The 16,106-nt window shown below is 45.4% G+C and overlaps 1 protein-coding gene across 1 annotated transcript in view; it reads left to right on the forward strand.

Annotated features, from left to right (window-relative positions):
• The window catches only part of LOC134450521 (small conductance calcium-activated potassium channel protein 2-like), a 130,907-nt gene extending 119,437 nt beyond the window's left edge, over positions 1 to 11,470 (forward strand). Inside the window, exons 8-9 of the mRNA XM_063200360.1 lie at positions 8,823 to 8,892; positions 10,883 to 11,470. Of these exons, the coding sequence (XP_063056430.1) occupies positions 8,823 to 8,892; positions 10,883 to 11,245 (433 nt within the window). The 3' untranslated portion in view covers positions 11,246 to 11,470. The remainder of the gene's footprint in view (positions 1 to 8,822; positions 8,893 to 10,882) is intronic.
• Positions 11,471 to 16,106: the final 4,636 nt, after the last annotated feature.

The raw sequence follows: 16,106 nt of genomic DNA on the forward strand, positions 1-16,106 counted from the left end.
TCATGATGATGATGCTGATCCTTCCCTGAGTTTTTAGTTTTTATTTTTGCTTTCGATTGTCCTCACAAACAAGAGACGTCCATCTCTCTCTTATTAAGTTTATGAATACATTTCATGCATAAGTGTGTGCATGCACAACATGTATAAAATACATGTATTGCCACATTTACGCACACACGCACGCACGCACTCACGCACGTACGCACACGCACACACACACACACACACACACACACACACACACACACACACACACACACACACACACACACACACACACACACACACACACACACAACCTCACCATCCAAACATCGTCCAGACACGTCCAGGTGTGTGCCATGCTGTGGCTGCCTTGGGTTCCCCAACCCGGTCTCACCTCATCCAGGGCTTCCGCCTGGGCCTCGCCCCCCCCATAGACCAGGGGTCAGGAACCTTTTTTTTGGAGAGAGCCATAAACGCCAAATTTTTCAAAAGAAATTTTCATGAGAGCCATACCATTTTAAAAACACTGAATACAATCAAAGGCATGTATTTCAATTAAGCCCAACAATTTTAGAGAGTACTGTCAATTGATAACAGGTAAGAATAGGATTGCCAACTGTCAACTTCATTATGGCAAGGTCTGGGGAAATTTTGCATTTCTTAGATGTAATTTCCTGCATTTTAACACTTTAACCTCCTTGTCCTTTTCACCTCCCTTGTCCTGTTTCAACTCAATATGGAACCCGTAATTTTATTTATAAATACAGGACGATTCCATATTTCAAGGCAACCCTAGATAAGTAAGAGCCATATACACTTCCCAAAAGAGCCACATGTGGCTCTAGAGCCATAGGTTCCTGACCCCTGCTTTACGCCCACCTGTTCACTCTTTGCTGAAATTACATAATTACATCATAACAACATTGCTATGACAGTGCAGAAAGCCTTAACCCGTTAGGAGAGGGCGTTATACATTTGCTGTTACCAGTCATAGTATTGTAGTACTATGGTAGTTAACTTTTCAATGACTATTACAGCGTTCCACAGGAGGAACAGCATGCATTATGGGGCCACGTACCTGTACATGTAACTGACTAAGACAATTTTGATGACAGGTTATAACAGAGGCTCTGCGCAAAGGGGTTAAATACCCTGCTGTCTCCTACATCCCCAGCCCAGCCATCCCCAGCCCCGCCTCAACGCACCGCCATCCCCAGCCCAGCCATCCCCAGCCCCGTCTCAACGCACAACCATCCCCAGCCCAGCCATCCCCAGCCCAGCCATCCCCAGCCCAGCCATCCCCAGCCCTGCCTCAACGCACCGCCATCCCCAGCCCAGCCATCCCCAGCCCAGCCATCCCCAGCCCAGCCATCCCCAGCCCCGTCTCAACGCACAACCATCCCCAGCCCAGCCATCCCCAGCCCCGCCTCAACGCACCGCCATCCCCAGCCCAGCCACCCCCACCCCCACCTCTGCCTCAACGCACCGCCTCAACGCACCGCCCAGAGCTCAGTCATACCTTATCACTATTACAATCCCACAAATTGGTTTTGGCCCACGCAGCCCGTCCATTCAATCACCCTGATGGTGGATTTCACTTCAGTGATGGATCATATTTTCTGCCCTCCTTCCTTCCTCCTCGTACCTACTGACTTGCTCTGCCTGACATCCCTCTCCTCCTCTCCTCCTGCTTTTGGAAAATCTCCCTCTCCTCTCTCTTCTCTCGTGCTTTTTTGTCTTTCTTTTTTTTCCTTTACTTTTTTTGAGCCTTCTTCCTCTTTTGGAAGTCTATATCTCTTTCTTTCTTTCTCTCCATTCTCTTTCTCTCTGTGTCTCTCTCTCTGTACTCTGGGGGAAGCGGGTGGGTGGGAATGAAGTGTTCTGCTGAGCACATCAATTTCTATATAATGCTTTTGGACTTGGTTTTTATGGGGTCCCATAAAGCGCTCCCGGCCCCCACCCAGGCCTTAATGCACACAATAATAAATTTGGGCAAACAGCTACACTGTAAAAAATGATTTCAGTGATAAGTCATGATAACTTGTATAATTAAGTTATTCTCCTATACACTGCAATGGCAACAACATGGTTTAACTTGAATTTTTAAGTTTACCAGCCGCCTCAGAATTCCAAGTTAATTGAAATCTTTATTGTAATTTCATTTGCAATTCAAAGCTTTACACAACTTACAATAAGGATTTAAATTAACTTGGAATTCTGAGGCAGCTGGTATTTTTTACAGTGTATGTACGAAGCTCCACCACACCTCCACCTGCAGCATGCGGCCTCTATAAAGATCCCGACTCTTACAGTCAGTGTTGCCAGAGTGGGCGGGTGCCCGCCCAATTGGGCTACTTGTGGTGAGCGTCTGAGGGTAAAAACGGGAAAAAATGGCCATTTGGCGTTTTTTTTTTCTTGAATTTCGGCGGAATTTAGCGCATTTTGGTATTTTTGAGAACATTTTGGGCGGGATTTGATCAGACACATCTGGCAACACTGCTTACAGTATGCACGGCTGCCTGCCTGCCTGCTCTCGAACAGCGGGCCATGGAGGCAGGGCAGGGCAGGGCAGGGAAGGGCAGGGAAGGGCAGGGCAGGGAAGGGCAGGGCAGGGCAGGGCAGGGCAGGGCAGGGCAGGGCAGGGCAGGGAAGGGCAGGGAAGGGCAGGGCAGGGAAGGGCAGGGAAGGGCAGGGAAGGGCAGGGAAGGGTGTAGGGATGAAGTGCGGTGCCCCTGCCCAGGGCCGGCCCAAGCCTTTATGCCGCCCTAAGCAAAATTTTATCCGGGGCCCCCCATACCCGATATATAGTGGCTCCTGTTTCATTCATCGTAGTAAATGGCACATGAGAAAAAAATATGTCTAGGGAGACTAGAGGAGAATTTGTTTCTTCGTGGAACTTAGATACTCACAGGGGCCCTGGTGTCTTGGGGGCCCTAAGCCACCGCATAGTTTGCTTATGCCTCGGGCCTGTCCTGCCCTGCCTGCCAGAGCCTTACTCTTCCAATCGACCAACTGTCTGACTGCTTTGAACACCCAATGGCCTTCCTCAATGTAGCTGTTTGCTCAAGTCAGTCAGCAATGTGACACTCGATTGGGTAAGAGCAATGAATTTATGGTGGCCCTCTCGGAATTCTTGGACTATCAAATTAAATTCCATTGTGAAGCTTCCAAAAAGTTGTTTTCATTTTTGGATGGATCAACTAGCCAAGCATTTCCCATTTAAATTGATTTTGGCAGGTGACAGCTAACTTGTAGCGGATAGCATCATTTAGCAGTTGATCTACTGTGCCCATGGCAGTAGGGGTTAGACCAGGGATGTCAAAGGGATGACCAGGGATGGCCCGCGGTGCCATTTTATTCGGCCCGCGAGATCATTTCAAATGTGTGATACAGTTGGCCCACACACCAGTAATGTATAGCGTAACAACTTGAACATTCAATTTTGTGTGTCACAGGATGTGAAGAGACACATTTAAACTTAACCATGTAGGCCTATGATGGGAAAGAGTGTGTGTGAAATTTAACTATGAGTATAAAGTGCATGTACGCACAATTTCAGTCTATTTTTTATAAGTAAATGTTGAGTTCGGCCTGCGACTTCGTTCCAGATTTTGATTTTGGCCCTCGGTCAATTTGAGTTTGACACCCCTGGGTTAGACGCTTTAGTGGCTTGTGGCATGCAGAAGTGGCATGCCAAAGGAAGGCATTCTGCATATACATGGGTCACCGTGTTTATAAACACGATGAGGAGGGGCAAGACACTAGCAGCCAACCATGTGAGCTCATTTTTTAATAACAGCGGTTTACAACTATCAGAGATTGAGTTGTGCGCAGCTAGTGTCGCGCTGCCAGGATAAAACAAAAATGTAGAACCCATGTGTACTGTAGCAACCTCACCATAGGCCTACCAATGCCCCCTTAGTATTAAAAAATGAAATGAACTAATGCCCCTCAATGGCAACTAAGCACCGCCCCCTCTCAGCTGTATCCTTCTCAATGCCCCACTAGGGCTTCTCAACGCCCCCTCGGGGGCTGTAGAGCGCCCGTTGAGAAACTCCAATATAACGCTACTAAGTGGTTGCCACAGCAGGGGGTCTGGGGCTGGTGTGGTGTGTGGTGTGTTGAGGAGGATGAGGGATTGACTGATTTGTGTCTGACTGCATTCTCGTCTCGACTGCACTCTTCGTTTCTTTTCGATTGAGACTTGACCTTTTTGCCTTTTGCCTAGGAGTCATCAAGCTTGAAATTAGGGTACAGGGCAGTTCGGGGGGGATGGGGGGGGTGTCGTGGCTTGGTTGAGTGCGGGGTATTGAATATGGACTAAAAGTGTTGGGGGGGGGGGGGGTTGTCCCTGACACGTAGATGGGGCTCATCAAGCTTGAAATTAGGGTGTGTGGCTAGATGCTGAGCTGGCATACGTGGGAATGTGTGTGTGTGTGGGGGGGGTTATTGACTCTACCTCTATCCTTCGGGGGGTGATCACTATGGGCATGTTTCTAACGGGGTGGGGTGGGGGGTTAGGGAAGTGTTACTGCAACGTAAAAGGGGGAGTTTTGGGTTGGGGGTGTCACATCGGGAGATTCCCCAAAATAGTTTGCCGATAAGTTCACAACATTGCAAATGGTGGTGGTGTGTGTGGGGGGGGGGTGTGTGTGGGGGTGTGTGTGAGGGGTGGAGGCACTCACTGTCTTGTAATTGGTATGAAATGAGTTGCCACTCCAGTCCTGATCTGTTCCCTTCCCCTCCATTCCCTCGTCTGCATTAGGATTCACACTGTGAGCTTGCTCTTTAACACAAAAGACCCACCGCAGCCTGCCCGAATTGCCCTTTATGTATGTTTATTGGCTCAAATTTAGCCTGATTGAGAATATAGGCCTACCATCTATCTTAGGGGCAAAGAAGGACTTGAATACAAAAAGCAAAATAAAATGTACCTAAAAGACCAAATTGTGTTTCCTAAAAAACAAAAACAACAAAAAGAATCGCAATTCTACTATGCAAATGAAACTGCAGAAATTTTGTATGCAGAGCTAGTGAGACGTCTACTTTACTGTGACCTGAGTTAAAAGCTTAAATGCTGACCTAATTTGGAGGGTGCATTTATAAACTCCGCGCTACCACTCCCCGGCATCAGCAGTTTGCAAAGTAACTTTTTCCATTTTTTCCCCTTTTTCCGGGTTTTGTCTCGGTGATGGCTTGGTGATAGAAATGCTTCCGCCTCACTCACTCAAGCACTTCTCATTCAAAGCACTATTAAGAATAAGAAGTCATTAGACACAGGGATGGTGCATGCATGCACTGGAAAGTGAAAGTCTTCCCATGTGGTTACATTAACATATATAATATTGTATGAAATTACATTACATTTAGCCAAATGCCACTTACAAACAAAAAACAAAATCAATCAGCAGATGGCGATGGCCCCCTGTCCAATGCTAGAAGTTAGACTCAAATGATTTTGTATGTTTGACGCCACTCTAAGGTGCCCCAAAAAACTGCGGGCAAACACACTGACAGACAGACAGACAGGGTCTTAGACAGGGTCATTGAAATAGCTGGCACATCTCTCTCCCCCTCCTCACTGCTGATTCCCGTAATTCGCTCCTCTGCCTATGGTCAGCTTCGTGACTGAATTGGCTAGAACACAAATACTATGTCGCTGGATTTTTAGATGCGTCCATAGCATCTCTATAAGAGGGCATGTCCGTCCATCTGTCTGTCCGTCGGTCTGTCCGTCTGAAACGCATTCTTTAAATCGGCCAAAACACGATCTTCACCACCATCGGACGCATCTTTGTCGGCCTGTCAGACTTGTCACTTTCTGAACCCTGAGATGCTTTTAGCTGGATTCATTGCTCCTCCACCTTCATTCTCGTAATCTCCTCATCATTTTGTTCTGGGGTGGGTGGTGTGGGCCGGTGATGGGAGTCGTGTGGGATGGTGGAGTGGGCGAGATGGAGGGAGTCCCCCACACTGCTGTGCTATTGTCTGCCCACCGCCATGTCATTATGGCGATAAAGTTTCCACATTGGTACTGATTAAGACAGAACAAAGGCTGTTTGTCTCTTAACCTTTTGCGCCGATTACCTCCGATTGTTCTCAAAGGTGCTCTCTCTTTCAACACCTGGAAGTGTCGCCTAGCTGAGTGCGGTACGATTAGAGTACAGAGCAGACCTGAAAAAGATTGCTGTTATGACTACCATTCTCTGGTCCCAAAGGCTACCTACTACTCCCATACATCGGGTGTGGTGTTCAGACAATGAACCGGTATGGGTTGGCCTTTTTGCCCAATTGTTCCAATCAGTTTGAATGAAATACCAGGTTATACCATTTGTCAGAATGGCCTTTTAGTCGAGTAGATTTCCCTCCTTTTTTTGGGCGTTCTGGACACTGTTTCTATTTTTATGAATGTTGGACCAGCCAAGACAACTTGCTTTGCCACAGTACAGAGGTTCACAGATCAGATGTAGCCATTTCCAAACTTATTTTTTGATGTCCTCCTTAACTTTGAATCGCCTTATCTAGAATGGCAAGGTCTCTGCGCCTGTCTACCTTCATCCTACACCTCTCCTACTCTTCATCTTTCTTTTTTCCCTATCCCCCCTTCTCTTCATCATCCTCTACTACCTTATGCATCACCATCCTCTGCCTCCTCTCTTCTCTTCTCTTCTCCTCCTCTCCCCCTCTTCCTTCCCCTTTCCTACTCTAATCAATCTCTCCCCCTCCTCTCCCCAGCACTCCATGAAGTCCATAAAAGAGTAGAGTAGAATAGAGTATCATTATTAACTCTGAAGGGAATTAATAAATGATACTCTTCTCTTCTCTTCTCTTCTCTGCTCTACTCTACTCTACTCTACTCTACTCTACTCTGCCCTGCCCTGCCCTGCTCTACTCTGCCTTGCCCTACTCTACTCTACCCTGCCCTACTCTACTCTACTCTACCCTGCCCTACCCTGCCCTACCCTGCTCTGCTCTGCCCTGCTCTGCCCTGCTCTGCCCTGCCCTGCTCTGCCCTGCTCTCCTCTACTCTACTCCACTCCACTCTACTCCGCTCCACTCTACTCTACTCTACTCTACTCTACTCTACTCTACTCTACTCTACTCTACTCTACTCTACCCTACTCTCTAATGGACTCGATCTCTCCTCCTGTCTCCTGGGCTGTGTCTCAAATGACGCACTTTTGTCAGTGCACTGACATTCAGTGCACAGTGCACACAGTGCACTGAGGTCTTTAGTGCAAAGTGTTGTGGAAAAATTTGAGTACTATGCACTGTGCCCTCGCTGGAAGTGACGGCTGAGCATGGCATGAGCTCGCCAAAATATGAGTTGGTTACTGTTTACAATGCACAGCGTCTGGTGCTTGTATTTGCATGTCCTTCACCCCAAAGGACAACAATCACACATGCAATACTTTGGTTGGCATGAAAATGTTGGTGTCCCATCAACATACACGTAACTTACAGAATTAGGAGACTGTTGACCAAACTCTTCTACTGAACTGAATGCCACATTTCCTCCATGTCATTGTCAACATGGCCGCCGTTTAGTGCGTGCAGTGTCCAAGGCTGGATCTCAAATGGTGCACTTGTGCACTTCGGGCACTATGTTTCAGTGCGTAACTAACACGGCATGCGCACTGAAACATGAACACTTAAGTGCACAAGTGCACCATTTGAGATTCAGCCCATCATTCAAGCACTGCATTTTTCCGCCATTGTTAGGGGATCATCCTGGCACTTTCAGTGCACTGGCTCAACTGAAATTTTCAGCGTGAGCGCCTGGGCACTGAAAAACAGTGCCTGAAGTGCACAAGTGCAGCATTTGAGACACAGCCCTGGACTCCTCCATGTTGCCCATTACTCAGTCATCAGATCCTGGAATGCCAACTTCCTTATCTGGAATGCCAACTTCCTTATCTGAAATGCCAACTTCCTTATCTGGAATGCCAGCTTCCTTATCTGAAATGCCAACTTCCTTATCTGGAATGCCAACTTCCTTATCTGGAATGCCAACTTCCTTATCTGGAATGCCAACTTCCTTATCTGGAATGCCAACTTCCTGTGTCCCTCGGTCGGCTTCCTGAGTCCCTCGGCCTCCCCTTTCCCATGTGCTGCTAATGTTGTTCCTAGTTCCATTCAGGAAGTCTGGCCCAGGGGAAATGAGACCTACTATATTGAGACGCGCTCGAGGGAAAGCGAGGGAGGAGAGAAAGAGAAAGGGAGTAGATAAGAATCATTAAGCAAGTGATTTATGAGGTCTGACAACGTGCTCTTACGAGATTAGGATCTGGTTGGTGTTTCCCCCCTGTATGTCCATGACCGCTGGCTACGGAAGGTTTGCATTACATTACATTACATTACACTTAGCTGACGCTTTCATTTATTCAAAGCGACTTACAACGATTCTTATTTTAGGGTATTGGTTACAGTCCCTGGAGCAATGTGGGGTTAGGAGCCTTGCTCAAGGGCACTTCAGCCATGGATGGAGATGTAGGGAGAGGTCATTGGGGATTCGAACCGGCAACCCCTACATAGATTGAAAGACCAACTCTCTAACCACAAGGCCACGGCTGCCCACCACTAGGCCACGGCTGCATGTTTGCATTTGCGTTTATTCTATATACTTTTTGTTCAGTTTGTACATGGTTTGGCCATGTGCATGTTGGCTGTTCTTGGCATCCCCAATCCCTGCCTTCTTTTGCCTCCTTCTATCTCCACCCGTCCTGCTCAGACGTCTTACACAGACAGACAGCCATAAGCCACAAGTTACTTAAGATACTGAGAGTACATCTCCATCATGCCGCCCGCTAATGTAGTCCTCTGTCCTTCTCTCACAGGCTCAGAAGTGTGAAGATGGAACAGCGAAAGCTGCACGATCAGGCAAATACGCTTGTCGACCTAGCCAAGGTAAGGTTGGTGCCATTGTAGAACTTGCTTAAAGTGATACTGTCCCATTTTTTGAAATAAGCTTATTTTACACTTCCCCTTGAGTTAAATAATAGGGTTCTACCGTTCTCCTATACTTTCAACTGTTCTCTGGGTATGTTCTCCGGTAGCTTGACCTCCAAGCTAGCAGTTAACATTGAGTCCTATGAGACCAGTTAGCCACTGGCTGGTCTCTTAGGACTCAATGTTAACTGCTAGCTAGGAGGTAAAATTGCACTGCCATACCCAAAAATGGGACAGTATCACTTTAAGAGGGGCCAATGTGGTGTCCGGCACCTCCACGCATCAAGATCCTGGAGACAAATAACGAGGGGCAGTGGTACTGACATATTACATGGAACTCATGTAAAATGTCAAATACGTAAACTTTGTCTTTTCAATCTGGACCTCCATGTTTTTTTTTCCCTTGGCTGTGCTTTACTCTCCGGACATTAAGAAAGTGTAAAAACAAATGAGCTCTTTGGTAGTGTTATGCCTCTTTTCCACTGCTAGTTTTCTGGTAGGCCTACAGCTCGACAAAGCATGACTCGGCCGCCACTTTTTGCTTTTCGAATAGGCATGACACAGCTCTATCTATTGTAAACCAAAAAATGGTGGCTGAGTTGTGCTGTGTCGAGCTGTAGGCCTACCAGTGGAAAAGAGGCATTAGTGTCTTGTTTGGCTAGATGTGTGCTACTGCCTCAGATATCAGTGTCAAAACATTTGATATCTTTCAAGAAAAAGTAAGAAGGCTGGGCTACTTTGTAGGACACTACACCCATGAAGGACATTGACATTGGAATATTCTAAACGGTTTCAAAGTGTTCGATTATGGTAATTAGAAAAAAATTGACTGAGCCAAAAAGTCAGAGAAACATTTTGGATGCTCGCTCCTTCATCAGAGTGCAAGTGCATCCAAAGTGCATCCAAAATGTTTCTCCGACTTTTTGAGCGTGCCATTAAACTTTGTATTGGAGCATAGAACAGTGTTACGGACCTTAATAATTTCCTTTCAAATTGACTTGAGGTCTTGACATTTTGCATTTACAATAGTATCCCAGCTTCCTTTTCGGATTCTGTGCTCCTTGACTATAAGCACAGAACACTAGTGTGCAAACGATACCCTTCTATTAAATGCTTTACTTAGATGAGCATATATCAGCATATATCAGTGTTTGAAGTGTGAGTTCAATGTGTTTTTTCATGTTTCTAATATGTTTATACCGCAGATATTAAGTTTTAAAGTGTATGTGTTGTGTTCAGAGAATGGCATGTTTACACCGGTGTTAAACGTACAATATTTTTCTTCCCTTGCTCCCCCTGACGTGTCTACCCATGTGCCGACCATGTAATTCATTTTCTCTCATCCCATCACATTTTCTTTTTTGCATTTTTGTTTTGCTTTCATACTGCATCATATTCATGACATCATATTCATGAAACATTCCTTATCACATTTAATTTGTCTACCATTTTTGTTTTCTGTAACATTTTCTTTTTTGTAATATCCCCCTCTTCATTCACTTTCCTCTCACTCTCCTCCTCTATTCCTCCTGCCCTGCTCTCCTCCATTCGCCTCCCCTCCTCCTCTCCATCGCTCCATTCCCTTGCTCATCGCTCCTCCCTCTCCTCTTTCTCCTCCTCCCTCTCTTCCTCTGCCACCTCCCTCTCCTCCATCTCTCTCCTTCCTCTCCTCCTTCTCCTCCTTCCTCTCCATCCTCTTTCTCCTCCCTCTCCTCCCCATCCCCCCTTTCTCCTCCTGTCTCACCCTCTCCTCCACCTCCTCCTCCTCCCTCTCTTCCCTCCCCTCCTCCTCCTCCCTCCCCTCCCCCTTCCACCTTTCTCCTCTTGTCCCACCCTCTCCTCCTCCTCCCTCTCCCCCCTCCCCTCCTCCTCCTCCCTCTCCCCCCTCCCCTCCTCCTCTCCCTCTCCTCCCTCCCTCTCCTTCCTCCCTCTCCTCCTCCGCCACTAGACCCAGAATGTGATGTATGACCTGGTGTCGGAGCTGCAGGAGCGCAGCGAGGAGCTGGACAAGCGCATCGGCACCCTGGAGGAGAAGCTGGACGTGATCGGCGGCAGCCTGCAGACGCTGCCCGGCCTGCTGTCCTCCTCCATCCTGCAGCAGCAGAGGGACTTCCTGCAGGGCCTGGCGCACCGCGTCGTCCAGCAACAGCAACAACAGCAGGTGGTTCAGCAGCAGCAGCAGCAGCATCAGCAGCATCAGCAGCATCAGCCGCGGCCCGCATCCCAGGCCTCCGAGAGGTCGTGGACGCCCACGCGGCAGAGGAGGCGATCGCCATCCACCGCACCACACACCTCCTCCGACAGCGGATAGCAGCGGTTGGACTTGGCTGGACTTGGCTAAAGTGGACATAGAGACATGCGACATGACACATACGTACTTACAGAGACATGATACACGATACACGACACATGCACACACACACACCGATACACTCACACAGGCACGCAGACACGCACGCACATGCACACACACACTGAACTCATCTGATGTCAGCCCTTACACCATGAACCCTGCACACACACACACACACACACACACACACACACACACACACACACACACACACACACACACACACACACACACACACACACACACACACACACACACACACACACACACACACACACACACCCTCCCCCCCAACCTAAACTCACCCAAGTCACCCCACCCCTTTACATCAGCACCCTACTGCACCCTGACCCGCCACCCCCACACCGAGCACCTCTGCCACACCTAAAACTAACAACACTGCTTCAAAAAAATGTTTTAGATTATGAGAAAATATTAAAATCAATAAAGTAAATACTATTGACGTTAACAATCTTGCAGCAGAAGAAAGGAAGCAAAGAAAATTTGGTACAGTGAACGAATGACCACCTAAACAACAGAAAAAAACACACACAATCACGAACAACTGAAAAATAAAGATAAAAAAAAAAGAAATAAACTGACAGAAATTATTTTAAATAAAAAAACGGTAGAGATATGGTTTATGTTTAGCCATTGTATGGCTGTTAAAGTTAGCTTTTTTGTAAAGCCCTTGTATAGTTAACTTGACCTTAGCCTAGCGTGTTGGGTGATGCTGCTCCGAAGGTTCTGGAATGAGGCTCTGGTTCTGGAACAGAAGGAGCCGTTGCTTAGCGATGCCGCCAGTCTTGGACAAACAGAAGACAGGAAGGAAGACAACACGTAGGCTACAGTACGTTTGTTGTTTTGGGACATTGATCTTGGATTGGCGGCCATTTTGTTTCAAGATGTCCGCCAAGGGAGTGAATGAACTGTTATAGGCGACACACACACATTATTCCAGCGCACTAGTCCAGGTGCCAGGAGGGGGCCTCTGGAAGCTCTGGGAGTTCAGGTCAGGACTTGAAGGCAATAAGCAGAGAGAGGGAGGAAGGAGGTGCAGGGAGCGCATTATGTCACACCAGAGAGAATTTAACTGTTTATGGGGAAATGCAAAGAAATTATATATATATTATTATTAATACACAGATTTATAGGGCGTTTACAAACTTTAGGGCGTAATGGGTTTGCAGGGAGTAGGGTTCCTATTTTTGGCATGTGAAGGGATTTTCACTTGTGTCACTTATCTTCAGGGTTGTATAAAGTACACGTAGAAGTACTCTCACAGATGCAATTACAACACTAGTGCTGTAGTATGATATTACATGGTTTCAGCTTAGTAATATCATAGGGTGAATTCAGGTAAATTGGGCCACTTTTTGCATATAAGTGAATGGAAAAAAGTGGCCCAATTTACCTGAATTTATTACCAGTGTTGTGATTCCATCTGTAAGAGTACTTCTACTTGTACATTATACAACTCTGCTTATCTTATTGCTTCCATTCAAAACAATAACAAAACGGACTGTTCACTATGCTTATATAATGCATGCACATATCGTTGTGTTTTCGCCTTGCACTTAATAGTCCCACCCCCATTTACCCTAACCTTTATTTTCACTAAACTGCCAAAATGCTACCCCTAACACCTAACGTTTTATATGCAGATTACTATTTATCTCAGATATTCTTTCCTTTTTGGGAAACTTTAAAAACCCAAAAGAGGATGGCGAACGAAAGCTTCCATCTAATTTTATGAACCATATATTTATTATATATTTAAATACGTATACTCATGCACACGTTCTATTGTATTTTTTACCAGTGACATATATACATACTGTAGTCTATCAGAGCTTCCAAGGGCCCCTCACAGCATCGGGAAGCAGATCCACTGTTGGTTGTAGTGGGCAGCCATTTTGTTTCAAGATGGCCGCTGAGAGCTCTGCTGACAAGACTGGGAATCGAGTCCGGCCCTTGCATGTTTCAATGCAACCGGTGATGGAGGAGCAACTCTTTGGGACACATTAAGTTCACTTTATTTTTTCTCTCCTTTTTTTGTTTGAATTTTTTTTTATAAATATTCTTTTTTTAAACATTATCGTAGGATTTTTATAGAGGTAGTGAATTAGCTAATAAACGATAAAGAGTGGCAGCAGAAGAGATGAAGACATGCATTCCTAACTTTACGACTCAACATTATCTGAGGAAGGAAACAACACGTGCATACATACAGTACGTATACATACGGAAAATGTAGACAAACCAACATAACAACAATGTGTTGCTCATTTGGTTATTTTCCCGCAGTTCCCAGAATTGGTCTCCAGTTAAACATCTATATGTAGGGTGATACTATTGGACATAAGTGATTTTACGGGTTCTAAAACAGCAAACTGCCTTTATTGTGTGTCTTTGGCCTTGAGAAAAGCTGTAGCACCTTCACCTTACGCTGGGCTCCGATGTAAGAATAAATCCTTAAAACAACCACTTTTACCGCCTCTTCCTTGCCACACATCACATTACATTACATATCCGCTACTCATGGCAGATGACTTCATGGAAAGCGGCCTACTGTTATTTACAGTGGGTACAGGCACTGGAGGAGTTTGATGCCAAGCTCGAAGGACCATTCCTGCCAATTTCATTATGCTGTTGTATTGCTCACGCTACTCGTCAGTACCCGGTGATGCTGCATTTTTTGGCTCTTTCCGAGATATGAGCTATTCTAATGGGGGCAACTTTTGTTTACATTATAAAAAATCTTAACATAGGCCTACTCCAAATATTTTGTCAAAAGGTATCACTGTTTTAGTTGTCTGCTGATGATTCAAAGCGACTTACAACTATTATTTTTCAGGATATTGGTTACAGTCCCTGGAGCAGTGTGGGGTTAGGTGCCTTGCTCAATGGCACTTCAGCCATGGATGGAGAAGGGAGAGGTCAGGGAGGGATTCGAACCTGCAACCCCTAGATTGAAAGACCAACTCTCTAACCACTAGGCCACGACTGCCCCCACTGTTTTTGAGAAGATATATATATATATATTTTAAATGTATACATGTAAACAAACACCTGCCCCCATTACAATGACCAGGATAAGGCTGAAGAAGAAAAAAACAATTATCAGGTACTGACAAGTCCAGGATAATGTGAGCATTACAACTACATGTTGAAATTGACTGAAGTTATCCTTTAAGCCATGGATAACGTGTAGGAGAGCATTGCTTACTTACTACCACATTCATCCACATTCTTCTTAGTAGTACAGGGTACCTGCAACCTTCTATTCCCATGTCCAACTCCTGTATCATTATGTCACTGTTGTTCCAAAACATGTTGTTTTGCAGTTACAAATGAATGCAGTGAGTGTGCAAAGATTAGAACATGCTTATAGTCTCAATGCAGTGGATCAGGTCAAAACAAAAACATTGTCATTGAATCATCTGACCTTGCCAATGTAGTGTAATGCCAGATATACTGTACGTAGTCTACAAAAGCCTTTCGATGTAAAACCCGTCCAGAACATACAAGATGCGTAGAAAAAATACATACAATACCAGGTCAGTGCAGATGTAATAGACCTTCAGAATGAAAGACCAGCAGCTGAAGATGGCTTACCACAGATCAGGGTGCATTTCTCGAAACCAAAGTTGCTTACTACATTAGCTACTTTGTTGTTTTCAATGCATTTTCCCATTGGCAACTACCCAAGTTGCTAACAGGCTAACAACTTCTCTTTCGAGAAATGCGCTGCATTGGAGATCATGTGGGCATGCTGCTCTGCAGCGAGCAAGGCATTTCCTTCTTCCTTGGAAGGAGCTAGAGAATCCTCTTGTCCTCAAGGCGGTTGGGGAAGTCCCTGCATTAACATATGGTCTGCTTGAGTAATCAGGACAGTGCTGTATAAAGTCGGTCATAAGGGTTTACCATAGCAATGAAGTGAGAAGTTATGAGGCACATAATATGAAAGTGTGTGAGTGTGCATTAAAACAGCATTACACTTGAACAGCAGTAAAGACAACTCATGTTTATAAGTGTCATGATATCACTGACTAGTAAGTCTTAGGGTTATGGTATAATGCCATACAGAGGCAAAGTGCAGTAACTACATATTTTGTCCAAATTGAGTTTATGATCTTTTATGATCTTCATTTTTTTTCTTGTGACAAATCATTTTGGTCCAAATACAGTATGTCCTGTTTGAGATATTGCTATGTCAAATGGCCAATATCTGCAATATCCAACCTAATACTAATACTTTTAAGGCCTTTTTCTCAGTTACAATTTTGGCATACAGTAGTTCCTGCACTTTGTCTTTGTGGCAGTATACTACACTGGGGTGCATTTCAGGAAAGCGTAGTTGCTAAATATGTTAGCTAATTTGTTGGTTGCAATGCAATTTCCCATTGGAAACTACCGAAATTGCTAACTGCTAACAACTACGCTTTCCAGAAATGCACCCCTGCACAGTGCATATTTATTGTGCTTGGATAGCGTTGACATTCACCAAGGAATGCCTGCACCACTTGTTAGTACATCATTTCAATTTATTTTCTAGAATGATTTTCTAGCAGATCAGGAAATGTTCTTCATTCATCCAATTAATAATGATTTGCCTCGCCTCAAATCAAATAACCATAAGCACGATGGCACGAGAGGGCACGAGAGGAAATTGGGAGAATGGAGAAGGAGATCAATTTGCATCTGAATATTTATTATTACTTTTCATTTGTATCTTAAATCTTTAATACAACGCTATTTAATTAATTTCTGTCCGTGACTTCTTTTTATGTTCAACAATCGTCTGTATTCACTTCAG

The sequence above is a fragment of the Engraulis encrasicolus genome, chromosome 6 (assembly GCF_034702125.1).
Source record: "Engraulis encrasicolus isolate BLACKSEA-1 chromosome 6, IST_EnEncr_1.0, whole genome shotgun sequence".
Classification (NCBI taxonomy): Eukaryota; Metazoa; Chordata; class Actinopteri; order Clupeiformes; family Engraulidae; genus Engraulis; species Engraulis encrasicolus.